Consider the following 27,929-nt stretch of genomic DNA (forward strand, 5'->3'; position numbering starts at 1 on the left):
GAATGCACTGCCTCCTGAGAAGAGGTACTTTATAAACACATATAATACATGTGTTAATTTGGGAGGTCTAAGAAGAATGTCACCTGTCCTAAATAGTTGTGAGATTCCTCTGGAGTGGGTTCTGGCATTCCATCCCTACTTCTCTTGGATCGGGAGACGTGTTTCACGTGTTGGGTGGTTCACGATCACTTGAAATACAACAGGCACCCCAGGCAGCAGTCTCTGAGCACAGAGTCATTTGTTGCCACGAAAACACTAAAACCTACATGGCCACCGTTTGCCTGAGTCACACCGTTGTCTGTCAGACCAGCATCAAAGCGTGAGCTGCGGCTGGTTAACTGAGTAGGAAGCAGAAGGTGAACAGAGGAGCCAGCTGGGAAAGGAGGCCAAAGGGGCAGGATGAGAGATCAGTGCCCCGTCCCAGGAGGAGGACACATTCGGGGTGTAATACCTGCTGATGGTGGGTTAGATCTGCGTGGAATAGGGGACCAGGAAAGGCACATAGAAGGCAAGAGTAAAATTACCAGGCCTTCCCTGGAGCTTACAAGCAGACACCCGTGTTTATTTCACTCAGCAGAACCGACTGGCTGACTCGTGAGGACGAGCCCGCGGCAGAGTGCATGCGGCCCCCAGGACTAAAAATCCTCAGCCTTGCTCTTTGCTGCCGTCACCTCAAAGTCAGGCCACACCTCTCTCACAGGCTTCTGTCAGCTCACAGTATAATCCCCAGCCCAGCCTCCACCTCTTGATGGGGGAGATCCTGAAATACACGTGAGGGCAGGGCTGTGTGTCAGGTGCTGTCCTTGGACTTCAAGTCGCCCTCCCCACTTCTGTATTTCACTGATTAGAGCTGAATTAATAGATTGGGGCTGCAAAGGAGCTTCTCCTTGCTAATTATGCATTTTTGGAGATGCACAAATGGTGCTTTTCCCTCACTGCGCCTCTGAGTCACATGTGCCAAGCCCCTCACCCTTGGTCTTGGGAAGAATCATGAGTCAGTGATTGCAGGCTGCCGTGACCGTGGTCAGCACATCAGCTCGTTAGTGGAAATGAGCTCTAGGCTCTCAACCCAGTTGACTAACCATGAAATCTCCTTACCGCTTGAAAAGGAGGGAGTGAGCCACGGCGAGGATGTTTCGGTCTGCATGGTCATCTTTGGTAATGTTGGCTCCTGAAGGCGCTTTGGCGATGTTGGCTAAGAAGAAGGGTGTTGTGCTGGTTTTTAAGGGCACACCCATGTTCTTTTTCCATGTAATTCACCTCACGGAAGGTAGCCACTCAGGTTCGTGGGTGGGAAAAGGAAAATGGAAGAACACTTTACTTGCAAGGCAGGGGCCTCTTGGGAGGCAGGTCTCTCAAAGGCATCTGTATACAGTGCCTGGTTCCCAAAATAGCCTCGTATGGACCATGACCTTCAGTCTCTTTGACAGCATTTGGTTGGACAGATGTCGTAGTTGGGATTCTTTGGGTGTGTTCGTAGGCATTTTATCTTGACTCTCTTCTCTAAACATGATATGCCCTTCAGTTTTATGGCAATCCGGACAATAAATATTTCCCGCGGTAACTTTCAAAGACCTTAATGGGAAAACAAAAATTTAGCTTAGACTTTAACAAAATTCCAAGTAATGAAAAAGAATAAATACACCAGCTGGCTAGGCATGGTGTTGATTTATGAAAGGGAAGGTTGGGTCTGGCCTAAAGCTTGAAATGCTGAAGACACTGGGTTAAAGCAGAGCCAAGTGCAAAAGAGAACCTTTAAAGACATCTCAGGCCATAAGCCTTCCAGGCGCCTTCCTTACACAGCAGAGTGACAGACAGTCGAGTTTTCTCCCAATAAAAAGGAATGTGCTGTTTCTCATAAGGATGGCGGGCAGAGAACTAGGCCTTAACCACGGATGTGCCCCCCACCCCCGGGTTCTGTTTTTACCCCTTCGTTCTCACTGCACGATTTCTGTCAATCATCCTCCTGTCTTCCTCTGCCTCCTGGGACCTGCCGCCTCCCAAACCTTGATCTTGAAAGTCAGACTTCTCTGCCAGGCCCCAAACCTAGATGTCCGATAGCTGTTCCTGCAAAGTTGCATGCAGTTGGTCCCCAGGCAGTTGCAATACTCAAGTCCTCTTCTGACCAGCACCCAGGCCCTCTTCAAGTATGGTTACCTGTCCACGTGGACGGGTGCACCACCCGAGACCAAAAGCCAGGAGTCATCCTCAACCTTTCCTTCTCCCCTACTGCCTCATCTCAGTACCCCATTTGTGATCAGCGAGGAAATCCTGCGTTCTCCCTTAGCATCTCTGGAATTCTGCCCTCTTTATCATTTGGGACTATGGTTGTCCCCACAGCTAGGAAAAGCACGGAAGGGGTCAGGAGATTTTTGAAGTTATCCCGGTCATAACTGCCATCTCACTCATCTCCCAGGTGCTCCCTTGAGTCGGAGAGGATGGAGTGGAATTAGGACCCTGGAATTGCACATCACGCCCAGCGCACTGCGGGAGTGTGTGAATATGGTTGTGTTGTGTCTTGTGGCAGAAAAGAATGGACACCTGCTGGGTCCTAAGGGTGAGACTCGACCTCCACGCTGTGTCCCTGACTTTCTCTCCAGCGTCTATGACACTCTTGCTCACACACTATAGTCCAGCCATAGGATCACACACAGGTGCTGTTTCACTTCTGTGGAGGTAGAATCGAATATTCCTTCATGCGAATCCACCGTAGTGGGGTGGTGATTGCATCCTGTCATGCTGAATTTTACTCCCCCTGGTTATTTACCTCTTAGTCTCTCCTGGATTAAGCTCCAAATGCCTCAAAGAGAGAGAAGGTTCTCAGAGCCCAGCCTCATACCATAGATGCTGCCCAACAAATGTGTGTTGAATAAATGAGCTCTCAGGAAAAGCTTTTATTCATCGACACTCTCTGACTATAAAATATCTCGAGAGTTGTTTACAAACCGAGGGCGGGGGGTGCAAGAGGGAGATGGGAGAGTGTCCTCAGTACTTTGATTTTCCATTGCAGTCCTTTTAGTCAGGTTAGACCCCTACTCCACAAACTACAAGCACAAGGTGAGACAAAGCATGGGCGATCACAAAGCATTTTTCTACTCTAGTAACACCTGCGTCAATTAAGAAACTAAGACCTTACCAAGGCTTAAAGAGGTCAAGTGACTTGACCGTAAGTACTGGGAGTTGGCAAAGCCAAGTCTCAAACCCAGACCTTGTGATTGCAAGTGTGATATTGTTTCCACTACAGAACAAATAAAGCCGGCCAAATTTTCCAAGACCTCTTTCGTAGAAGAAACCATCAAAATAGATGAGCCACTGCAGATCAAGCATTGTCAATAAAGAGTTGTTACCTTATTCCCTTAATTTAAGATGTCTCCCATATTCATTTTTTTAATTTCTTTTTTGAGAGGGAGAGCGAGACAGCAAGAGCGAGGGGGGGGGGGAGAGAGGGAGAGAGAGAGAGAGAGAGAGAGAGAGAGAGAGAAAGAGAGAAAGAGATAATATGAATCCCAGGCAGGCTCCACACTGTCAGCACAGAGTCCAAGGGACTCGAACTCACGAACCGTGAGATCCTGATTTGAGCCAACATCAAGAGTCGGACGCTTAACCGACTGAGCCACCCAGGCACCCTAAACAACTCCCGTATTCTTAATGTATCCCCTATCTGAGTTTATCTCTGCCATTTGAATTTTGGTAACAGTGCTGTGTATATGAAGGCCTAAACCTGCATCCGATCTCTAGAAGACTGAGCTTCAGGGCAAGGGTATTTATAGAACAATTGAACCGTCATAATTTCCCTGAGCTCTGCCAACAAGTGATTTCCAAAGTTGGTAAACCATCTCACACATGAGAGTAGAAGGTAGAAATCAAAATGAGACAGTAAAATGAAACTCGAACTCATAAAGAATTAGCGGCACTGGAGGGGAGTTCTTCGTTTGGCGAAACATCAACCAAAGTTTAGTGCTGTTGTGGAAAAGGAGATGAATAATAGAGTTGCTAAACACAATATCAGATGTCTTGCTCAGATGGTTAATGGATTTGCATTTTAAACATGGCTAATATGAAATAGCCCTTAAGGCATATTTTTTTCAAACTTGCCGACTATTTTTAGTATAGGGAATAATTTTTTAGAAACCAGCTTCATTTGTTTAAAAAAAAAGGTACTTAATCATTTTTGCCTAAATATGATTAAGAGAGGAAAATTACACTAGTTATCTGCTCTCATTCGCTTAGTATAAATCCCAAAGGCCATGGAGGTAGCTAAATAAATAAATGGAGAAAGATCACTGCGCGAGGTATGGTATTTATTTGTCTGTTGTAAATGAAGTTGTCATTGCTAAGCCAATCAAACCATGCATTTTTTATGAGAGGTTGCAACTTGCAGAGATGGAAATGTTAAACACTAATTAATAAACGTGGCTGGCAAAGCAACTCAAACAAGTCAGGACTCTGACGCTAAGCTAGGGAAGGATCAGTAGAATACGAAATTCAGTGGGGCTTTTCCGTGGATTTGATGAGACGTCGGTACCCTGTCAGAAGGTTCAAGGGAAGATACGGTTGGCTTAAGTTTTCCAAGTTAGTTTTGAACCAGAGGTTTTAAAGATTTGCTTGATAGAGGGGTATCCTTGTGGGGGCTTTAGTCTGCCTTGAAGTTGAAAGGAAACCCGAGATTACTGGATAAAGCATCACTAATCTCAGCAGCGTTGAAGCCGCAGAGAGTGGGTGAAGAGAGTCCAGCACTGCACATGGAACACCCATCGATTCTGCGCCTGGTGTAGGGGGTGGTTTTGCTTTGTGTCATCAAGTTCACGTGTAATTGAGCTCATACCCTGATAAATATTGCAGACGAATTGCTGGAAAGCTCTCCAAACCTTACAAAGGAGAAAAACCTACATGACTTGAACTCGGGGAGCTTTTCACAAGTCACCCGAAAAGAAAATAATGCAGTTCTGTTGCTGTGCAGTGTACGAGGTTGTATCCTATGAAATCCTCACCCTTCAGCTATTCACAATCTACAAGATGGGAATTTCACATGATTCAGCCTAATAGCATATAGGTGTTCCTATGTAACATATACAGTGGTTATATTAGTGAAGGAAGTACTGTGTTTATATGTGAGAAAGGTCGTTGTGCCTTTTTGTGGAGAAGCATATGGATGAGGTCCCAGTAAGAGGGAGTTGCCCAGTTTGACTAGAGTTGAAGACAAGTGTTGAGCAATCAGGAGAAAGAAGCCTGGAAAGGTAATTCGGGGTCAAAGCTTGGAGTTGTGTGAAAGGCAGGCCAAGGAGCTGGAATTTAATTTGGCAGATCATGGAAAGTTTTGGGGCAAGGGACAGAAATTACTAGAGCAGAGTTTTAGGCAGATTAAAAAGGTAGCCGTGTATGAGATGCTTGGAAGGCAGGGACCAGAAGTAGAGAGGGGGCCACTTCCGGAATCTGAGAGACCAGGAATCAGGAGCTAACAAGGTAGCACCAGTGGAAACAGCAAGGGGTAGGGTAGACAAGAAAAATTGAGCAGAAATTCTAAACTGGGAATTGAAGGGGAAGAAAAATCAGCAAATTTAGGGCCACGCCAGAGCGTCAGTCGGGTGAGAGGCTGGGAAAACAGACCCGGCAGCTGTCTCTTCCAGCGTGCAGGTTTCCAGCCGGGGTTGGAAATTCAAGTGCAGGCTGGCAGGTTGCACTGTCCAAAGGGTGTTTCCGTCGGGGATGCGGCAGGGGTGTGGCTGAAAGCAGCTGAGTGAGAGGGTTCTGGGAAGCAGTACCAGGGATTGCCAGTAACTGGGTCGAGCCCCGGGCGGCAGGTGCGCTCCTGGCCTGGCCAGGACTGGGGGCTGGGTTTGCACAGAGTGAGCAGGTGCACAAGGACCAGGTCAAGCAGCAGGCATCCCCACACAGAGTGAAGGTGAACAAGGGAGGCACAGCGATCCACTCCCCAGCGCACAGGACCCAGCTCGTCCCCGTTCATGGGGTGATGACACGTGGGGAGTGGCGAATGACCTCAAAACAGCTGGTGTTGGGGACGGAGCCCCCATGAGCCTGGCAGGCTGGGTTCTCCTTTATCCCAAGGCTTTGACAGAGCCGAGCCCAAAGATGGCCATTACAGGCAGAGGCTAATGTCAAAAGGACAATTTATTTTTAAAGCAGACTCATTTGTCTTAAAATATGAGATTATGCTGAGTTTGTGGCATGTGGAGTCATAGTATTGGAAATATAAATGAACTACCCAGGTCATTAAACCACCCCTTAATGGTTGGCCTGGCCAGGCGTTATTATTTCAGTGTGTATTTTGCATGGCTCAGTTAGGCAGCATGTCTAATTTAGCATCTGGGTAACATCTGGAAGAATGACTCTCGGAGCATCCATCACTGGTTTTGGAAGACAATTCCACAATCAAAAAGAAATCATGATTAGAAAGGATATCTGTACATTTCCCATTTAGTAATAAGGGCAAATTATTACCTTTCTGCTAATTTTGGCTCATTAATCAGCGGTGATTGTACTCCCAGCTGTCACACAAAGTCCTCGTGCGGTCTTCTGCGGTTCTCGGGGCTGTCCCAAGTATCGCCTCAACAGCGCTGTAATCCTACAAGCCTTTTGTCACATCGAGTCTTCCCGTTTGCCTTTGTTTCCGAAACTTTTCTTGCCCTCCAGTTTTCTCGTCGTTAAAGCATATGGATCTCAAGAATCGAGACAAAAGTAAGGTGTGCCTGCAGCCTTACAGTTGTAACTCATTTTGCTGTACTTTTCACCAAATTTATTCGGGAGCTCAACTCATCGGATGAATTGCTTATTATATTCCAAAGATGCAGTGACCGAGACGTGAGGACTGACATGTTATCAAAGAAAGGGCTTTCTGTTCACGAGAACGTTGCGAAACACAATAGCGGTGCCTTGTACAGAAATAACAGCTAATGAGGTACCAAAGTTGAAGGACTGGAGGGGTTACAAAGAGACCTAGATTAACCTCTCCAGGTAACGTAGTGTAAGAGCTCCGAGAAAAATCAAACTATGAAAAGGTGAACATTCTTCGTGAATAGCCGTGCTCCGGAGAGCGTTACACTCCCGCGTTGGTGTAACAATTCTTTTTCATTCACGTGCCCTGCCTCCTACTTTGAGCCCATGCATTTTCCTTGTAATTTTAAGAATAAATAAAGCACAACGGAAGCTTGCGTTATTACTTAATCTGAAAACACAGAACCTAATCACAGCTAATGAGTATAAGTGCCGGGCTGTACCTCCTCTTGTTTGTATGTGTTATGTATGTCCAGAAGGTAACACTGGCTGAGTAACTAGCACGCCAAGTTACAGATGGGGTTGCGGAATGTTACTTGACAGCCAATTAGAGTAATCTGTCAGAAATGATGACTTAATCACCACAACAGACTCCACATTCCCTCCTAGAATTCCACCCAGGGTAATCTAATTTTCCCGCCATATTTTGTTTTATTGATTTTATTTAAAAAAAATTTTTTTTCCAGGACTAAATGGCTATATTGCTTGTTTTTCCCCGTCTGGTATAGCACACGATTGTAGGAGAAATGTAAGCCATTGTAGCTAAACGAGCTTCCCTACAACTCAGCGGGCCAAACGCAGATCTATAATTTGGGTTCTCTAGGTTTTTCTCCAACACTGGATTGTAAAAAAGCTGAGAGTTGAATGAACCTAGCTGCATACCTCCCAGGTGAGCAAGAGAAGCTGTTCCCTTCCAGTATGTTACCTTGGCTTTTGAATGGGACCTTCCCCCCCCACTCCACCCCTCCAGGGAAACCCTTACGCTTTGTAAAATCGTAATGGTAGTGATGACTTCTTTCAGCGCCTAAGCACTCAGTGCTGTAAGCATTTCACGCGTATCAGTCAGTGACCGTCAGGAAGAAATAGTTGTTTCCACTCTGAATTTTCTCCCCTGGTTGTGATTTGCCATGGGAAGAGAAAAGGTAACTTCGGTTTCCTTACTGTTACCATGTTCAAAACCACTTTTTTCCTTGGCTGAGATCACTTTTATAAAAACTGTGGTTAGCAAATATTGGTCAAAAGTTTTCTACGCACCTGCTTGTGTTAACCTGGCTGATGGGAATGCACAACAGCAATTTGGAGTAGCCCTGGGACTCCCAAGTGTAGACAAATCCTACACACTCTCTTCCCACCAAGAAGTTCCATCTTCAGAGGGCAGTTATGCACTCTGTTTTCTCCAGGATTTCCAAAGCTTATTCAAATGCACAGGCATCGTACAATCCAGTCAGTTAACAGAAAGTCAAATGCCAGGCTCTTCTGGTGTGAATGATGGCTTTTCCCACAATAAGTGGTCCACACTGCTAGGGCGCCTGGATGGCCCAGTCGGTTAAGGGTCCGACTTCAGCTCAGGCCATGATCTCCCGGTTTGTGGGTAGGAGGCCTGCTGACAGCTCAGAGCCTGCTTCAGATTCTGTCCACCCCCCCCCCCCGCACCTCCCCCATTTGCGCACATGCTCTCTCCCTCAAAAATAAACAAACATTTAACAAAAAACCAAGTGGTCCACACAGACTGATTTTATGGATTCTAGTGTACTTTCTTGCCCCATCCGTTTGGAAGGAAAACGCAAAATGTAGGCTCAATTAATGTCAGGGATTCAAAATTATTTTCCTGAGGATAACTGATAGCTAATCTTGTTCCTCATCAGTCCATTTATCATCGATGGAAGTGGGGGACGTTTCAGATAGCTTGGCCCATGGAACACACCTCTGAGTCTGATTCTGTCGTGTGTATCTTGTTGAGGAGGGGCTGATGAGGGGGTCGTGGAAGAATGAGCCCCGAACCCCTGGATTAGGATGCACAGCCCCTCCACAGTCAAATGGCACATTGGCCACGGTAGCACTTCCCCGCCGTGGCCACAAGGCTACGGTTTTTTTCCCTCCATTACAGCCTTTGGGGTTGTCTTTCCTGCCCTTTTTCATGGTGAAAACACAGTAATTGTTGTCCTGAAGCTCACTTAAAATGTTTTTATGGACATAGTCCCAGACATCTGTGCGCATGCACACACACACACACACTGCACACATTCGCACACGATTCTAAGTGGGAAGAAATTTAGACAACCTTTGTGTTTAGTAAGGACAAGGGAAATTCTGGTGATTTTATTGGTTCTTAGAAACCCGAAATTCACTTGCAGAACAGGTGTCCGGTTATATGCTAGGGGAAGTATTGAGGAGTAGTCGGGGACTTAGGCTCCCGTGAGACAGTCCTGAGTCTGAATCCCTCCTCCACTACTGACTTGCTGTCTGGCTTGGCCCAGGTTACTTACGCCTCCCTCTCTCGCTCCCCTCTCCCCGCTGGCTCCCCGTATGGACCTGTCTCAGGGTTACTGGGACAGTTGAGATATGTATGGAGCCTATACAACAACATTTGGCACAGGAATATTGAGAAGAAAAGATTTCCTCTGTTTCTCGCAAAAATAGTTCCCCCAAATTACCTGAATTCTCCACTTAACAGGTGCTGCTACGGGCTGGTTGTGGCTGATGCAACACAATTTGTGTCATCGATTTCTTGCAGAGGTGTCCGTCATACTGTTACTAAAGTTCTTACTCAGTGGGGATAAGTCCACATTCCTAAAGCTACCTTTGTTTCTCCCCACCCCCTCACCCCGAGCGGAACCGTGACCGAAATGGCACAGTTAGCTGCTGCCTGGGGAGGTGGGCCAGCCTTCACGGCTTCGGGGCGCCTAACTGTCACAGAAGACCCTTAACCATACACACAGTCTAACATCTGGGGCCACGGCATGCCTCCAAGAGGAGGCAGATCTTTTGAAACTTATTTTTGCCGTTTATAAAGGCTTTTCGAGACAAATGTAGAAAGTACAGGTGCTATAGGTATTTCACGGCCTCCTATACAGTGAGAGGGGAGGTACTGCGCTTGAGCTGTATCGGCATTGCCACAGAGCGCGAGAGCTCTGCTTTGTCTTGAAGGGCCGGGATCCTGTCGTTTTCTCATTTGCTGCGTGGCTTTTGTGTGAAGTCACGTCTCCCCCCTCCCCTTTTCTTCCTTTAAATATTTTATGGGCAGTGAGCTTATAATATGTACTATCACGGCTGTTCCCTCAGGGGTCAGGACAGGCTTAATAATGAGATACAGGAGAGTGACTCTGTAAAGCCCACTTCAGGTTAAAAATGGCATGTTTTATTGAATCTCGTGTTAAAGGTGGTTAACTCATCAATCGGTGATGGCTGGGGTTAGACAAGTTTCTACACGAGTTCTGACTCTTTGCGGGAACCCAGTGTCTCTCTCCCCCAGGCCCTCCAGCTCCCAGACTCGGCCTGTGTTAAACATTGGCTGCTGCAACTCAGAAGCTCCCTGTGACTCATCACAGGACCAGGGCAGAGAGGTTTGGAGAAATCACGCCAGGCTTCGGATATAATGGGAGCTCTAGAGATTGCGGCCCACGAATGCTAGTGTGCTCTGGCCCAGCCCATCTCTGCCACTGTGACATGGCAGGACCCTGTATGTGCAGGGACCCCCCCCCCCCCCCACCCTCCACCCTCCGCCCTCGGACTTGGCGTAATGGCTTTGCTCCAACCCTGTGTCCTCGTTATCATTTTCATGAGCCACAGCTGGGCACTCCTGTGACGATTTGAAGGTCAGCACATTCAGGAGTGACGATCGTCGGGCCCTATCAAGAGATCTGCAATTCCGAAGACCAGGGGTTGGGAAACCCAGTTCTGGGGCCCTTTGCGTATGTGGGGGGATGAGAGGAGGGAGGGCCACGTGCTGCTCCCTCGTTAGGATGTGGGATAAAGGGGGAGGCTTTAGATCGCAAGGCTGGCGTGCCCCAATGCCGACCCACAGCTTCCCAGGAGAGTTGGAGGTGTGGGATAGCAGCTGTCCCTGAGTCAGAGGGGAGCAGGCTCTGGGTTGCTGTTGACACCATTGCTCAGATCGGGCATGAGATTCAGTCCTGAACCTCAAGAGGCTCCAACTCCCTGGAAGCTTGATCAAGTCCCCAAGAAATGGATGCCCCTGAACTGCAGTAACTGTTTTCTTCTCTGGGAGTCTCCCTCCACCTTCCGTAAGTGGGATGGAACGCCAAATCCGCAGATGTAACCGAAATTAACCAATCCCCTCCCCCACCCCTGCCAGGAGGGAAGAAGCTCTTAAAATTTCCCCTTTTGTTGGAATTCATTTGTTTTTAAACAAACAGGGCTAGATAGGGACCGAGAAGTTGACCGGCACCTTGATGTGTCACTTGAGGCAGATGTTGTTCTACAATAAAATGAAAAATTCATGTGCAAAGAAGTCTTCAAGGAAATAGATTTGCAAGTCTTTCTTCATAGAAATGCAACCTTGAGGAAATATGTTAAGTCACATTCACTGCCATGAACAGGATCCATTTCCAAAACGATTGATCTTGGCATTTCCCCGGGACAAGCGCTCTGCCAACAGGGAGCCCTGTCGTTAGGTTTGCTCCAAGGACAGCTGGCTTGAACACCAATAATAGACTCACTACTCCTGTTTCCCTCCTGCCTGGGGAAAACCGCCCTGTGGATGTCACAGGCTGGTGTTTATGACATTCGTGGACTCCTCCAACAGTGTAGACACATCATGACAGTACAGACCACTCAAGACTTTTTCAGACACAGCTGACCCTGGATGCTTAGGGAGATGCGGATTCAACTTCATTAGTGCATGTCTCTTAGGAGACTCCTTGCAAAAATTCTTGAAGATCACCCTCCCCTAGGGAACTCGCCTCAGCCTTAACTCTGAGATGGCCTTGCGACAGGTGAGGTGTTAGGAAACTGGAAGAGGGACTGCCAGGTCCCCCGGCCCTTCCTCTGGTCCGCTGCTGTCACCTGGGACCTCCAGGTACAGACACAGCACGGGCTCCCCGCCCCATCCAGCTCTGGGGGCGGTCCAGCCAGCTTCCCCAGAGTCTAGAGCTAAAAGCAGCAGTTCGGACACCCTGGAGTTCATCTCTAGTTTTCGTGGAGGCGGTCAGGGTGTGGTTGTTGCTGGCCACCCATCCGGCTCCCAGTTTTAACTCAAGCTTGAGTAGATCTGTGTTGTTTTCATCTTGAAATTCTCCAGTCTATGAGCACGTCCCTCACTATTAGTCTTGTGCTTTAGGTATTCTGTATTTGGTGAATGATCGTCAGTGACTTCTCTTGCTTCCTGTGTCGGTGAGAAGGTCGTCACATCATTCTTCAGTAGCACATGGCCTCTTCCTTACTCTGTGCCTTGGAACGTGTCCTCCACTCTGAAATGTCCTTCCCTCAGGCCCTGGTTAGCGTTAGGATTCCTTCAGGATTGAATTCAAACACCGCTCCAGCTGAGACGCCTTCTCCGGCTTGCCCTCCCTTCGTCTGTACTGGCCACCTCTCTGTCCTCACGCTGCGTGTCTCAGCACGGCACATGGCACCGGTGTGTCCCTCGCAACCGTCCTGTTACAAGCTCCACTGGGACCAGACTCTTGCATTGTGTGTTCCTAGCGTGTAACTAATAGGGCATCTGGAAAACACAGACATAGGTGAATGAATGCATGGTCCTGGTCATACCGGGTCAAATCTTGGAAAGCATTTCCTATTACAGGAAAGGAATCCCTTTATTACACCTCGAAACTTGACACAGGAATGCCTTCTCCTTTCCAGTAATTTCCCTGTTCGACTCAACAAACCTCCCCAAGTTCTTAAGAATCATGAGATTTTGAGGCAGTAAAACAACATTATGAGAACAACTCCTACAAACCTTTTTTTTGTTTGTCTTCCTTGACATTTACGTCCCATATCTGATCAGAAATTTGTAACTCAAACGAACTGTTCGTGATGATGAGCCATTCTTAACACAGGACTGATGGAACACCTCTCTCCCCGAAGGTCACAGTGCTTTGCACACATGATCTGAGCAGTCCGGAATACACACGAAGGAGGGCGACCACCTGTTCAGAATTTGCCGTGCTCTGACCATCCAACTACGTGAAGTTGACTTTTTGCCTCTCTGGGCCCTGGAAAGACCAGAACCGAGTTCAGGTCTGCAGTGGCAGTAGCTGTGTTCTCACCGCCACTGTTACATTCCAGAACCTTCTGGGTAGTGTCAGGTCAGGAACGGAGCTAATTCAGCAGCAGCAGGAAAGCGAGAGTCAAGTCTTAGAGTAATGCCTGTCATAAAGCTACATGAAGTGGCCTGGTGGCAGGGGCGGGGGGGGGGGGGGGGGGGGGTGCGCACAGACTTGACAGGTTATTACAGCGGCTTCGGTGGGCAGGGCCTGTAGTCCTTCATCGTAGGCTCGTAAGTCCAGGCCCCACGTTGGGCATTTTGTGGAGAAGCGGTGTGATCTGGGGGAATCGGCTCTGGATTAAGAAGAGACAGCTTAGGTTGTTTGATCGCAAAAATTGTGTCCTTAGTGAAGTCCTTATTCCCTTCAGACCGATAAATGGAGAGCATTGGACTGAATGCTCCCTGGGCCTCTTACCGCCTTAGAGTAGAAGGCTTTCTTGCAGAATGAAAGCTTCCAGAACTCCCGCACTTCAGAGGTCGGTCTCACCGCCTGCAGCGCTCCGTCTGGGCTCCTGTTCTCAGGTTGACCACCGTTTATTCTTCTTCATACGTGTCCGTACCAAACACCGTGATGGATCGTAAGCTTGCTGCGGGCAGAAGGCCATTCGTTCGCGTTTGTGTCCGTACGTGGTGTCGGCACACATACCCCTCTCCTTGCCTTGACCTGTGACTCTCCTCTGAGTCTTCTCTGCACTTTCACCTATACGTCTTTGCTGTCTGGGGAAGACGGACTCCACCTCCCCACCTCTGGCCCTGACTCCACGGAGCTTTTTATATTCCCACCCACCCTGGCGGCTCATCTTGAGAAAGCCACGTACATTTCTCCTGTCTCCTGCCGCTGTCCCCCCTGTCACGCCCTCTCCACCCACAGTGTGGCATTCTGGCCCCACCGCCCCACAAAAACTGCTTTGGAGAAGTTTCCAGAATATCTTATTGTCGAATCCAGAAGGATCCTGGGGCGTTTTCATCGTCGCGGCTAGAAGTGCCTTGTTCTTCAAGCTCTCCCATGAGGCCCTGCCTCTCTGGCCGCCCTCTGCCCTGTCCCTCTTAGATTCCTCTTTCTTGCTATTCTCTGTGGTGCTCTCCCGGGCTCTTGGCTCTTTCCTCTTACATCCCCTCCTGGACAGTTCCATGCATGCCTGTGGCTCCCGCTGCGGGGAGCGCCCCCCAGAGCTGTCGCTGCAGCCTGAAAACCACTCCCGCAACTGCTCTCCAGCCTCAGTCACGTTGAGTGGGGCGTGTCCAGACCTGGGCTCATCATTCTCCCCCCAAATTGCTTTCTCGTGTTTCTTCTACTGGGGCCCTGATCCCACAATGGTGGTCTCTCCCCCTCACCCCCACAACCAGCCAGTTGCCTCTGAGGTTTAGGCCTTCGGCAGTTTCACACGGACGCTTGCAGTAGCCTCTTAGCTGTCTCCCTCCATATCCCTCTTGTATAATCCATCCACCACATTGTAGCCAGAAAGGACTTTTCTAGAATTCAGATTTGACCTTGTGGCCCTTGCTACTCGAATCTTCTGTGCCTGACTTGACTGTTAGACACAACTTCTGTTCCTTAGCGTGCAGGATCATCTGAGACCCGGGCGCCCACTGCGTCCACAGCTCCCCTGGTGTCCTTCCCCCGATGTGTGCTGGCCTTCTTGCCAGGGACAGCTGTGTTCCTTCTCACCACTGGGCCTGGCCCAGGACACTCTGTCGTTCGGATACCATTTCTCCCTGTCCTGCCAACAAGTCCAGCTTGGCCTTTAGGACTCGAACCACTTGCCCCCTTTCCTAAGAAGCCTTCGCCTTGCTGCCCGGGCAGAAGGAGGTGCCTGCTCCGCCCGGGGCCCTGCCGCACCCTGTCCTCGTGTCTGCCGTGGCACTTGACGTGCTCGAGGGGCTGTTTACAGGTCAGCCCCCCCCCCCCATACACAGTGAGCCCCCGAAGCGTCAGAGCTTCTTCACTTGGCCTTGTTCCCCAGCTCTTCGCCCAGAGCCTGGCACACATTGCGAGCTTCACATGCCGCTCAGGGACTCGGCCCGTCTTCCCCAGGCATCACCTGTAGGGGAGAGCCCACACTCCTAGCCCAGACCGGGGCTTTGCACTGTTCACTTCTGCCTGCTTTTTGAGGGACGTGTGCCAGGCTTTTCCAAAAAAGACTGGTCTACCTCCTGACCCCCGAACATCCCGCTCTCTTCCTGGTCTCTCCTTCACAAATTGAATATGTTAATGGAGTGGAGACCCGAGTAGACCCCACACGTCAGGGTCTATGTTCAGGGAGTAAGAGCGCCTTGCCTTTTAGAATAAACGGAGCAGCTCTGCATTATGTAGCCTCTTGTCCCCTGATAGCACTCCCTCATCCCTCTTGTGAAGACCCTGGCAGGCGTCAGCTGCACGTGGGCCAGCCTGCCTGATGATAATTGCCCGTCATTTAAGGGCCAGAGCCAAGTACCATTCCCCTCTCCTTTAAATTAGATAAAACCCAGGGCTGTGGCTTGCAAGTGATGGAAGTCCACTGGGCGAGTTAAAGGTTCAGAGAGAACGGGACCCATTATAATGAGAGCATTTGCACGGCCAGTGATTCCATCGACACTGTGGCTCCGAGGTTCCTTGGGGTTTGCTGAAATACTAAGCCAGAGGACCTTTGAAAGTGGTTGGAGGAATTTATTTTAATTGGAAATGGTGGTAGCGTTCTTTCTTGCGCTTGGAGTGAACTCTATGGACCACGCACGGGGGTGAGACGGGCTTTGTGTAAAGAGCCACAGAGGAGCTCAGGACCTTGGCCCCACAATGTCTCTCTCGGGTTCCTTCCGCTCCTGCACGCCTACAGAGGGGACAGGATCGTGAGATCCGTGCCTCCCGCCCTCCCTCCCCAGTTCCCTTCTCCTCCTTCCTTTCCTGGGTCCGCATTCCTATTTCATACTCTGTATTTAATAAAAATTACATAATGGTGCCTAAGTCAACCTAGATGAGAGGCCTTCAAATGACAATGAGATCTAGGGAAAATCCATCAGAATGGCCCCAGGAAAAACGAAGACAGTCTTGTGTTTAGATTTGTAAGAGTTACAAAGTAACTATAGATCATTTTTCTCAGCAGGTCCCGTGCCCTCTTAACTGAGCCCTTCACGTGCGTTTCCTTATTTCATACTCAGCGTTCACAGATAAGGAAACTGAGGCTCAGAGAAGTTGAGACACTTGCCCAAGATCAGTGGTGATGATGATTGGCAGAGCGAGAATTACCTATATCTTATACAGGCGGAAACTCTTTACCAAATGGCAAACCAGGTGTAAACTCCAGTCTGACTGCAAAGCCCAACCTTTTAAATACTGTGCCGTGATGCCCAGTGACTCCAAAGAATCCTGTTCCTGAATGTAACTGCAGGGTTGCCTCCTAACGGCGCTGCTGTTCATGGAGAGAGATCCTGTTTTTGTTTCTGTGTCCTCATGACAGTATCCGTGCTCAAGTTGAACAGCGTGGGATTTCTGAGGCCGTTCATACACTTGTTCAATCTGCCTTTACTTTCTCACTTTTGTATTTTTAGATGCATCATCCCATTCAGATGAAACCTGCCGATAGTGAAAAGTCAAACGGTAGGTGGTGACCAACTGTCTCTTTTAATACTGTCTGTTTCTTTCAATTAAGAAGTCAGGTGGGGGAGGGAGGCGGCGGCCCCACTTGCTTGGGCTCTGGGAGGGGAGGGGAGAGGTGCTGCAGGGAACTTGCCCTGCGGGTGTCTTAGCTGGAGAACCGCAGGAGCCACTCCCCTGCCTCGGTTCACCTCTGGTGTCAAGATCTGTGAAGACGTTACAAGAAGTGGTTTTCGGGGTCCCTCCGTGTGAGGCTTGCTTCGTGTGGTGGCTCTGTGGCCTTTGCATCTTGTTGATCTCCTGGCACAGAGCAACCCAGGACACGCGATGGGGAGGAGGGACCTCACAGTGTGTGGAGCAGATGAGTTGGAAAGGGCTCCCCCGCTGAGGATCGGCCGGCTGTCTCTTTTCTCCCTCTGGCGTGTTCCTCAATGGCACTCTTTTCTCTCAGTTGTACCGATGCATTTGCATCCGAATTCATTCAGAATTCAGTGGGCTGATTAAATAAACGGATGCTCGGTACTAAAATATGCATGTGATGAGGTCCGGGAAGTAATTGAGATTTAGCTCTCCGACACAGGGGAGGGCTGATAGCCACATTTCGCTCTCAAAAGTTTCTGCTTCCGTTTACACCCGCCTCTGTCCCGGTTTTGTTCTTTGACTTTCCTGAAGTGTATGTTGAAGGAACCCTCTACCTTCTCAGACCTGGGCGCGGCTCCGCCCCACAAGACTGACACAGTCATCACTGTTTGCCTCCAGGAGCAGGTCTGCACCTCATTAATTAGTAATCAGGGCAGAAGCCGTGCGCTTGGAGAGCTGCATATCTGCAAATGTAAATGATGATTGGGGTCTAAGGCTCTCCTCCAGGTACTTGGGGTTTTTTTTGATTTTTTTTTTTTTGGCTTTTTTTTTTGGCTGATTGTAGTGCATCCCATTTTCTGGCTTCTTCACAGATGAGGTAGGAAGTTTTGAAGAAAAGGCCAGGTGGGAGCGTGGCGTTAATAGCACCCAGTTTGTCTGTAAGGGAGTAGGCTTCTGCGCCCTGCCCACTGCCTTCTCACCTGCCGCACCCCTGCCCGAGGGTCTCTTCCCATCCCCTACCCCTACTACCTTAACCACGAACAAGGCATCCAGCGTCAGAGGGTCTGAAGTCCCCCGGGACCTCAGGCAGGTCTCTTGGGTCCTTTATTCAGCAGTTACTCATTGGTGACCACTGTGCACCAGGGGCGTTGCCAGGGGCTGGGGCTGCTGCAGTGAATCTGAAGACGACGGCTACGGAGACCCTGACCTGACCCTTGGAACTTCCCGACCTTCAGTCTGCTGATCCGGTGGTCACTTAAAGACCCAACTTTAATCTCCTCGTTCATGAAATGGGAATAAATGTAGCTGCCTCGTGTAGGTTGGCTTTTTTTTTTTTGTAGATTCATATAGGATCTTCACAACAGTGCTTTGCAAAGGATAGAGCACCACTTCTATAAAATGCAGATTATCGTTATGACCCAGATTTTTCCACGGCCTCAGAGAGCTCTGCACTGAGAGTGTCTACAGGAAGAAGGCCAGGTACCCATGCCGGTTCCTGAGCCTTTTTGCTCCAGAAGTACCCGCTTACAGTCTGGTCTGTTCTATTCCTCGTGGAGAGAGGACTCATGTATTTGGGATGAACGCTGCCCGTGAAGGTCATCTTGGAGCTTCTGGCCACCTAGAGATGCTCTCTTTCCTTTGGACTCCTAATTCCCTCAACCGTGTCAGGACAAGGGCCACGGAGGAACGTTTGTCTTATTTCTGAACCTTAAGTCGCGGTTGTTAAAACAAGATGAATTGGAGAATTGAACTGGAAATATTTGACCTGAAATACCCAAGTAGTGGGACCACGAAAAGGTTTCTTCTTGAGCATTTGCTGCTGTGTGGGCACAGACCTGACTTAGAGAATCCATCCCGTAGGCTGGCCACCTGGAGGTCTCCAGAGTGTTGGTCGCCCTTGTTTCCAGTGGCAGCTCCGGACACTGAGGGTGATCTTTGCTCTGGGTCTAGAACCACAGCAACAGAGTGGATGTGCCATTGGCGAGCCCAGCAGGGCACGATCTCAGGTGCCAAGCAGGATTAGACACCGTTTTACTAAGATGAGAGCATCCCTAAAAATGCCACTGTCCAAGAAGCAACTCAGGGTGGCAGTTAAAAGCTCTCTGGGGGAGTCCAGACTTGACCCCTGACCCTGCATACATTAGCTGTGTCCGTGGGCATGTCCCGTGACCTCAGTCGACCCCGTATCTCCAGCTGTAAGAGGAGGCTACCGTGGTCTGCAGTCTGAACACTTCCTGTGTGGCCCCCCTTACAGGGTTGTTCAAGGAGCACATACGTTAACATCTACAAAGAACTTAGCATAATACCTGCCAAGGTATTCACTCTGTCGTCGGCGCACTTGTGGCCTCCCGAGGCAGCCGGTTTAGTGCGTTCTGAGCAGCAGAGGCCGGCACTTCCAGCCTTGGGTTTTCATACCAAAGCACAGATCTGTATACACAAGGGAAAATTCACTCCCACATACCTTCTCGTTGGGCCAGCTCCTCCTTTGCTTTGTAGATTGACCTTCATTTCCTGAGCTCTCAGGAAAAATTAAAAAAGTCAAAAAATGTAAGTGGACTGAAGCAGCTCCTTTTAAATCATGTGTCTTTATGGAGGTGCAAAGTCTGTGCCTCACCTTGCATAGACTGAACCGGCTTCAGGGTTCTCCTTGGACCTGATTGAGGAGTCAGGAGAAATGTATCATTTTCGAAAACAAGTGATAAAAGCCACAAGCCCTTTCTGATTGCACATGGCGGTTTTGACAGGTAAGCATAGTTTCCAAAGCTCCTAGAGCACAAAGATTTCTTTGGCTCAGATGCTCTCAGTAGTTGTGAAAGAAGAATAACGAGGTCTAATTGCACCTTTATTGAGTTTGCTGACATTTATGGATTGCACAAAGGACTCATCACAGTTAGACAGTTACCGTCTTCATTATCAGTATGTTCGGCTTTCGGAAACTTTGTATTTGCTCAGCAAGAAAGGGCTGCTAATCACAGATTAATTAGTGATGGACAAATGAATTCCAGAAAGCAATCACTCTTTGAAGCCTTTGTCCATCTAGAGATTCTGACAAAGGGAACTGCCATGGTGAGCCCAGAAACGTTAGGCTGCTCATAGATCTGCCCTGCCCTTCGGTATTTTGCCGACCAAACGGGCTTTCCAAATCTCCAGGCTTCCTATAGCCTGCCCTCTTAATTGGCTCTGATTTAAGCTGCAGCCTCTAGCACATTTCTGCAAACTCACAGCATCATACTTCTGCCCTGGTGTTTCTAACTGTGCCATGTGTCAAAAAAAAAAAAAAAAAAAATCCATTCCGGATCAGCAGTAAAATATTGGGGCCTTTAAGAAGAACACACGCATTGAATAAATACCCAGATTTCCACAGAATCCAAGTTGTCTTGTTTTTCCATTGCATCCGGTTGAGTCATGGCAGGGGAAGAGGCTTGAGGAGGTGTGGATTCCAGGTCACAGCTTACCCTGGCACAAACACAGTTACTTACAGTCTTTCATTCTGCCTACCTTGAGAGGGCTGCTTTTCCAGCTCTCTTTGCGATGCAGAAAAAGGTACCAGCTGCGCACAATTCAAAAGTAAGTGCAGTTGCGAGATCTGAAGTTTGTCTAGCAGTAATTGCTAAGAAAAGCGTAGAGGTTGCTTTGGTTCTGTGCTGGGGGTCTCAGCGACCAACCAGCGTTCGCTCTTCTGTCATGCTCCTGGTTGAGAGGGGTTTGTTTTGTTTTGTTTCTTTCTTTTTTCACTCTGTGGACAGAGCATAAATTTATTCTGCTTTAACCTTAACTCCAACCTCCCAACTTGTCAGGGGTCCTTAAACCTCACATCCAGAAATGCCACGTCAGCCCTTTCTCTTTTCTCAAGGCCTCCGAAAACCCCTGGTGTCCCTGTGTCAAGTTCAGAGCTCGCAGGGTCAAGGTAACTAAATGTTGTCTGGGAGGTGCAGGCCTGCAAGCCTCCAGTGAAAATGGGATTCACAGGGTGTTCCCATCCGGTCACTTTCTGACTCACTGGAAGAGGAAGAAATAATTTTGAAATTCAAAGCAGAGAGACTCACGGATTTGGAGGCAGTAATTAAATGCCATATGTTAGCACTAACACATTGAAAAGTTGTTAATTAATTCAGGCCGCCCTGAATCCAGGTGTGACTTTGACAGATTATACACCGGGGTGTTAGCGCAGACTTACAATTAGGGATTTTTTTTTTTTAAGTGAAAGTTTCTATTCCCCAAACTGAAAAATCCCCCCTTAAAAACTTAAAATATTAACCCTCTCTCCTACCACCGGAGGAGAACTTGCAACGGTTGCGGGTATGGAACACCTTTTCGGCTCTGTGGTTGTTAGTGATGGCACTTACCCCACACCTGCACAGAGTTCTCTACACAAAGTATCTGCCTTTACTCATTCATTGGGTTATCCTGAAGGAAAGTAGACTTTCCTCCTGGAAGGCAGAGACCTTTCCTTTTCATTCTTTTTTTTTTTTTTTTTTTTTAATTTCCGTAAGGCACTTACAATGCTATAAACACAGTAGGTATATTTCAGCAATCTGCATTCCCGGGGATAGAACACAGACACTGACTGCCTAGGAGTACTGACGAAAAGCCCCACCAAGAAATTCATCAGAAATTGATGAAAAAAGTTAAGTGAAATGGCAAGATAATTATGTTTATGTAAAATGGTGACAGAGCTGTTTAGGGGTCCTCCGAGTGGGAATCCCAAGAATGAGTCTTACAAATAAATTTCCACTGGGAAAACTTGAAGGAGGTTAAAGCTGGCACTGGGTAGTTATCCCCATTCGCCACTAAAGCACAGGGAGCCCTCTGCTAAAAACCACAGAAGACTTCCGCTAACACGGCTGTGAACATCCGGCTTCTCTGACGCGGCGCGTGCGCAGGAGGAACTCCGCTTTTTGGAAAGCCTGTGGATCGTGTAGGTTTCTACTTTATTTCCTCAGCGGCTGCTCGTTACTGGAGAAAGAGTTCGCCTCCCTCACCTTGCCCAGATTTGGCCCGTCATGATGCCTGGGAAGCCGGGGCTTGTTTACTGGTGATTTCCAGCAGTTCGTACTCTTCGTCTTGGGTTAAAAATTATTTTTTAGCTTAGTCACGAGTTGCCCATTTAGTCTGCTCCGGCATCACCCCGAAGCTCAAAACCGGCAACATGCTTCAGCTGCGTACCACCGTGATAGGTTTACCAGTGAAACCAGGGACTCACTGGGGATTTGTCATTGGCTTTTGTTGGAAAGAACTAAAGCTGGATTCTTCAGGATAAGAAGAAATTCGACAGGATTTGTTTTTTGAGTTTTGTTTGTTTTTTTTTAACTCTCAAGAAGCTATCAGCCATAGCTTCCTCCAGTAGGAGTCCCAGGGATGGGGGCGGGGGGGAGGTTAAGGCTGCGACTGGAAGAGTTTCCCACTGCCTGCTCTGCCAGGCTTCAGTCCGGTCCTGCCCATCGCGGGGATGCCTCGTTCCCTTGGGGCCACCGTGTACTCCTGGTCACCCTGGTGTTGGTGAGCACGGATGCTTAACTCACTTGCACCGCTTCCCAGTACCGCACTGGTGGCTCACCTGCTCCGACGGGAGAGAGAAGAGCTTCTGAGGCGTGAAATCGTTCCTCTGCAGGAGGGAAGTCAGTGACGCCATTGCCCACGTCCACCTTGCTGAGGCTCAACGCAGGCAGCGGCCGTGGACCGAGTTTTCCTTCCCTCATACCTTGAGCCACCCTGCAGAAGCCGCCAGAATTGCTGCCCCCATCCTTCCGCCAGGCTCTCCCCAAGCTTTTTAAAGTCCACCTTAAATGCCACGTTCTCTGCCCGTCAAACCTTTCTCGAGCTCTTGGCGCACGCTCCGCAGCTCACAGTCCTGTGGCATCGTGGTCTCCGCTGGCGTCCCTCGGAGCCCTTGTTTTCCTGCCGGGTCTCAGGAGCTGCCAAGTGCAGAGGGTGGCTGGCAGGTGGGATCCTGGGCTCTGGCGTTCTCCTGCCCCAAACATGCAGCTGGGCCGCCTTCTCTCTGTTACCGAGGAGAGACAGCGAGGAAAGAGAAGGCTTTAAACCTCATTCTGTGGGTGACAACACTGAGGTCCACAGAAGTCCGCTCGCTCACTCCCCAAGGTCACGCATCGGCGTGACGGCAGCGCTGGGACCAGGCAAGTCTCCCGCCCCCGCCCCACGCTCCTCTGGAGGCCACCTCACCCTCCTCTGCTCTCGTAGGGAAGGGCTGGGAGTAGGGCATCAGGTGCAGCCCCGGGCAAGTTCCTTCACTGCCCCGCTTCAGAGCCAACTAGAACCACGTCTTTCGTGTCTTCCTTCCGGTCTGGACTCTGTGGGGAGAGCATTTAGCTGCCTCACTGAGGCCCCTCGGAGCTGCTCCATCCAATATTGTGTCACATGTGGCTTTTTTTTTTTAAATTTTTTTTTTCAACGTTTATTTATTTTTGGGACAGAGAGAGACAGAGCATGAACGGGGGAGGGGCAGAGAGAGAGGGAGACACAGAATCGGAAACAGGCTCCAGGCTGCGAGCCGTCAGCCCAGAGCCCGACGCGGGGCTCGAACTCATGGACCGCGAGATCGTGACCTGGCTGAAGTCGGACGCTTAACCGACTGCGCCACCCAGGCGCCCCACATGTGGCTTTTTAAAATTAGATTAAAATTAAGTCACAGTAACAGTTCAGTTCCTCAGTCACACTAGCCAGGTTCCAGGTGCTCACATGGCTTTAGCCACTGCAGCGGACATCCGAGACGGAGTGGTTCCCTTCCTGGCGGGTCCTCCCAGGCTGTCTGCTCCAGAGCAAACCTCCCTGTGTCATGATGCCCCAGCATCACCAGCGGCTCTCTCCCAGCTCTCCGGGCGCCCCGGGCCGGCTTGACTCAGGCACCAAAAGCACCTGGCCCTGGAAATTCTATAACACAGTCTTGTCGGTTAAGTGGAAATGAGACACTGACTCTCCAGGGAAAGAATAACCGAGAGATAAAAGCCAGTTAGATGGCAGTGATGAGGTTGTGGTACAGCTACGACAGCAAGGGTTCCTACACAGGGATGGAGGGCAAGGCCCCTCCCGAAGCCAGGACTGCCTCTCAGGTGCTGGTGCAGCTGGTTGTTCTTTCTTTAAATTTCAAGAAATGGGTTAAAATGCAACATGGGAAATAAAACTCCCCATGGGCATCTAGGGTGGGTTGTTTGTTTTGTTTTGTTTTGTTTTCATTGTAAAATGGAGGCAGGGGAATGTTTGGTTTTTTTGTTTTTTGTTTTTTGTCTTTTCTCTTTCCTAAAGAGGACTGCAAACACTGTCCTGAAATCAGTTATAATTGTGCCTTTGAGGCTAAACGTAGGCCAGTTATCCTGAGCACAAGCTTGTAGATTTTGAGGAAAATCTCCCAGGTCATCAGACGTAAACCTTCCCTAGTCTGTACCTCCTGGCAGGTTCCACGATGGAATTGGTTTCTTGTTGTCATGATACCCAAAATGTATTTTTGCTCATCAAGAGTCCTGCCTCTGGGTGTGTAGAACAGTATTATTCCCTCCTTGTTCTTTTTTGTTACGGGTTCCCGATGGGGTCATCCTGGTGCGATCCTCAGGTAGCCCCAGTCCCGTTCTTTCCTTGGAATTGCCTCTTCGCTTGCAAACCCTGTGTTGTCCTGGTTAGAGCTGCACAGCCAGTGCAACGGACAGACGGACAGACAGACAGCCATGGAAGGTCTTTACTGGCTCTCCAGAGAGATGAGCATCTCTCTTATCTCTTCTTACTGTCTGGTTCCATGGAGCCAAAGCTATTTGAAGTTGGGGGAGAAGGTTTTCCCCACTGAATGCTTTATTAAAAGTTCTGTTTCCTATCCCACTCCCTCTGTTCCTTTCTTTCCCTGACCTTTTTCTTTCTCTGCCATTCTTCAAGTTAAAAGAATATCTACCAAAAAAAAAAATGTTTTTAACCTGTATTCTAAAGTATCTCTATGGAATGGTAGTATTTTAGCAACTCCACGGAGCTTGAACAAATTAGGGAAAACCGAGTTTCCAAACAGGGTTGGGAAGAGAGGACCTCATAGTGTTCCATGTCCTCTGAAGATGTCATGTTGGTAAGAATGTGCGCCAGAAAGAGGCAGTGTTCAGGAAGGGAGAGTAGAGGCAGGACGGGGTGGGGTGGAGAAGGAAGGCAGCCTGGAAGTCGAAAGAGCTGGCCTTTGGCCCACGCTGGGTCTCACATGGCTGGGACCCAGTTTGGTGTGGTAGTGAAGCCGTGATTACAAGAAACGGGATAAAATGGCCTTTGCTCATTCATTATTTTTATCTCCTAGCCGTGGAAGACCGAAAATTGTTCATAGGAATGGTTTCGAAGAAATGTAATGAGAATGATATCAGGGTGATGTTTTCTCCATTTGGCCAGATAGAAGAATGCCGGATTCTCCGGGGACCCGACGGGCTGAGTCGAGGTGAGTGTGCTGTCTGCAAAGTCTCTTCCCTCAAGTGCTAATTGGAACTCTGTGTCACCATCAAGGTAGATGTAGCCACCGCACACAGCAAGAGGTCACCCTGTAATGCGTCCCGTGTGATCAAGTTGTCCAACCTGAACTTTTCACCGTAGTCGAAGTGATCACCTTGTATTTCTCAGGTCGACAAGGTCTCGATGCCAACTGATTAGCTCAGGCTGTCCCGGCCAGCCCGGAGGCCGACAGGCTGTCCTGTCGTTCACATCCCTTTCCATCTCACACTGAAGTAGATGTTGGCGGGTGAGGGAGAGATGGGGAGGAGGAGAGAGAATATTTGTTGTTTTCATCCGAGTCTCCAGCTTTCTGCCCATGCCCGAGAGAAATGGGGAGGGGACAGGCCGCTTGATGGCGATAGAAACCGAGGAGAAACATCAGTGGTCCCCCATAGCACAGAGCAGGTAGGGACTCAAAATAACTGGGCCTGTCCTGGGGTCTCAGGCTTTGATTTCAAAGAGCAGAACTCCTGGAGGCCTGAGCGCAGGAAGTCCGTGAAGTGGCAGAGATGACGCGGTCCCGGAATGGCAGGTTCCTCTTTGTTACCATGACGGAACCGGCCGCTGTGGCTTCGAGCATTGATGAAAACCAGTATTTTTGCCAGCAGCCATCCACGGCAGCTGGAGCTAACTGTTTTCTTTCCATGTTTGCCTCCCCTTGGACAGCGCCACACAGACCCTTCCCTCCACCGCTCGCAAGCGCTCCAGCATTCACCCTCATCTGACCGTGTTTCCCGAGACAGCCCAGGAGGCCTGAGTCAGAGTGTATCTGTAAAACATATCCTCCAGTTCTTCTAAGAGCTCCGTATGTTTGCAGTACAAAGAGCATTTCATTCTCTTAATGTGCTTATCGATACAGTTTTCGTGGGGCTAATTAGAAACTTCTTTTCATTCCTGGTCTCAGGTTCTGGGACAGCACTGCCATCTGAGCCACATGCCGAAAGCAAAGGTTGGCCCTTGAGTCCCAAAGCACTAATTTCCACCCATCTCCCTCATTTTAGCTAAATTCAGCACCATGTGAGGAAGAACATTGGTTCTTTTGACTTAGAGACATGACACTTCCCGGTGTCAGCTGCGGGAACCGCAGGCGCAGAGAACCGGAGTTTTCCGCCCACGTCCACCTCCAGAGCCCCACAAGGAGGTAGTCTAGGGGGACAGGAGGAGGAAGCCACGAGCCTGCGGTCCCTGTACTTTCCTCCGAAGGTGGCTTGGGAATGACGGCCGGAGCGTTCCCTGATCGCCCCGAAGGTTGTCACTCGCCGCACGGAAAACGCGTGCCGCTCTGAAAGCTGAACAGGACCCGCACAGATGCGGTGCCCGGGGCTGAGCCATAGCATAGCACCCACGCTGTCGCCGGCAGCACCCACAGCCGCGCCCCATGCCGGCGACCGCACAACCTCCGGTGCAAGGGGACGCGGGGGGACCTCGGTCCCGGGGCCCTCTGTGCCACGGCAGCACGTGGACTCTGTGAGAGCTTCCAGTAACGTCGGATCATCTGATTGTGCCGCAGTCGTGATAGATTCGTGCCCACTCAGGCGGGCCAGCCGGGGGGAGAGGCCCCGGGGACCGGCGGTGCGGCTAGACAGAATAAAGTAGGGAGGCAACGCGAGATCGCATTTTCGAGGTCCTTTCCCGCTGCCCTTGTAGCAGTCAGAGCCACCGGCCCCGCCTGTTCTTATTCACCGTCACACTTCCATGTTGGCAGCTTTTCCTGCACCAAGGCATGCAGCGCGGGGAAGGAACAGCAAGGCAGGCCCCTGAGGAAATCCTAGTGACATTTATAGTGGCTTAGAGGTCAGTGATCCCCGACGTCCAGTCCCAGGACTTCTGACATGAACTGTAACCAGAGTCAGTTCGTTTCCCTGTCTCCGCCCCTCAGTCTCCCCCTTTGCAGATGGCAGCAGTCACAACACGCACCCCGCTCACCTCCTCGGGCGTCGCTAGCTCCCCGGTGTGGCAGATGTCCTGTATAAGCGGACGATCCCCAGGGCCTAGCGACACCGTGACCGCTGCTCTCCCTCTGCCGGAGGGGGCGCGCTACGCACTCTGTGTCCGGCCAGCGCAGACCATAATGAAGAGCGCTGTGCCTGCGGTGTGTAGAGCTCCTTCAGCGTCCGGGAGGGATTTCTGCAGATAAGATTTTAAAGCAGCCCCAGCTTTCGCAGGAAAGAGGAGGACGCAGTACTCGACAAGAGCACTTGGCTCATTTGATCTGCTGTGTGGTTGATGAGCCAGCACTGGAAACCCGGAGCAGCTGATTTCTAAGACAAGTTATGGGAGCAGCCTCATCCGTATTTTATGCGGATGCCGGCCCGGTGTGAAGAGTCAGATGCTCCTCCCTGCCCTTTTTCTTCTTCTTCTCCTTCTTCTTAACAGAAAAGTAATTTCTGGTGAACTGATGAGGATTCCCTATGGCAAAAAGGAAAATACTCATTTATAACCGTTTGTTTTGAAATACAAAGGCAGACAGTGGTAGGTTTTTCAATTAGCGAGACCCAGGGACTCCTGGGTACAGGGGACTGCTCCTGAATCAGTGTATTTGTTAAAAGAACAATTCTCTTTCGTGCTACTATTTTGCTTTCATTAAAGAATTGCAGTTTTCAATCAAATAGTAATAAGTGTCTCCCGTTAGTGGCTCTGCGGAGAAAGGGTGCTCAGCGTTTCTGTTCTCAAGGCCTGTTGCCAGCTCAGCCATTGAAGATGTAAATAAATACATAAATAAGTGAAAGGGAAAGCTTGGCTGCTCTGAAAAGCACCTTCTAATACTAAACCGAGTATTGAACTAGTCAGTAA

At 49.6% G+C, this 27,929-nt stretch overlaps 1 protein-coding gene across 13 annotated transcripts in view; it reads left to right on the plus strand.

Moving 5' to 3' along the window:
• Positions 1-27,929, plus strand: part of CELF2 (CUGBP Elav-like family member 2) — a 527,290-nt gene that overhangs the window by 424,241 nt on the left and 75,120 nt on the right. For 12 of the 13 annotated variants that reach the window (XR_007153807.1, XM_047865599.1, XM_047865602.1 and 9 more), the window contains 2 exons: positions 16,544-16,592; positions 24,952-25,086. Coding sequence is in view for 11 of the 13 variants with exons in the window: in XM_047865599.1 (XP_047721555.1) it covers positions 16,544-16,592; positions 24,952-25,086 (184 nt within the window). In the remaining 2 variants the exon portion in view is untranslated. Of the gene's footprint in view, positions 1-16,543; positions 16,593-24,951; positions 25,087-27,929 lie in introns of those variants that run through there. The other variant, XM_047865604.1, reaches the window with a different exon arrangement.

Source organism: Prionailurus viverrinus, chromosome B4 (assembly GCF_022837055.1).
Source record: "Prionailurus viverrinus isolate Anna chromosome B4, UM_Priviv_1.0, whole genome shotgun sequence".
Taxonomy (NCBI): Eukaryota; Metazoa; Chordata; class Mammalia; order Carnivora; family Felidae; genus Prionailurus; species Prionailurus viverrinus.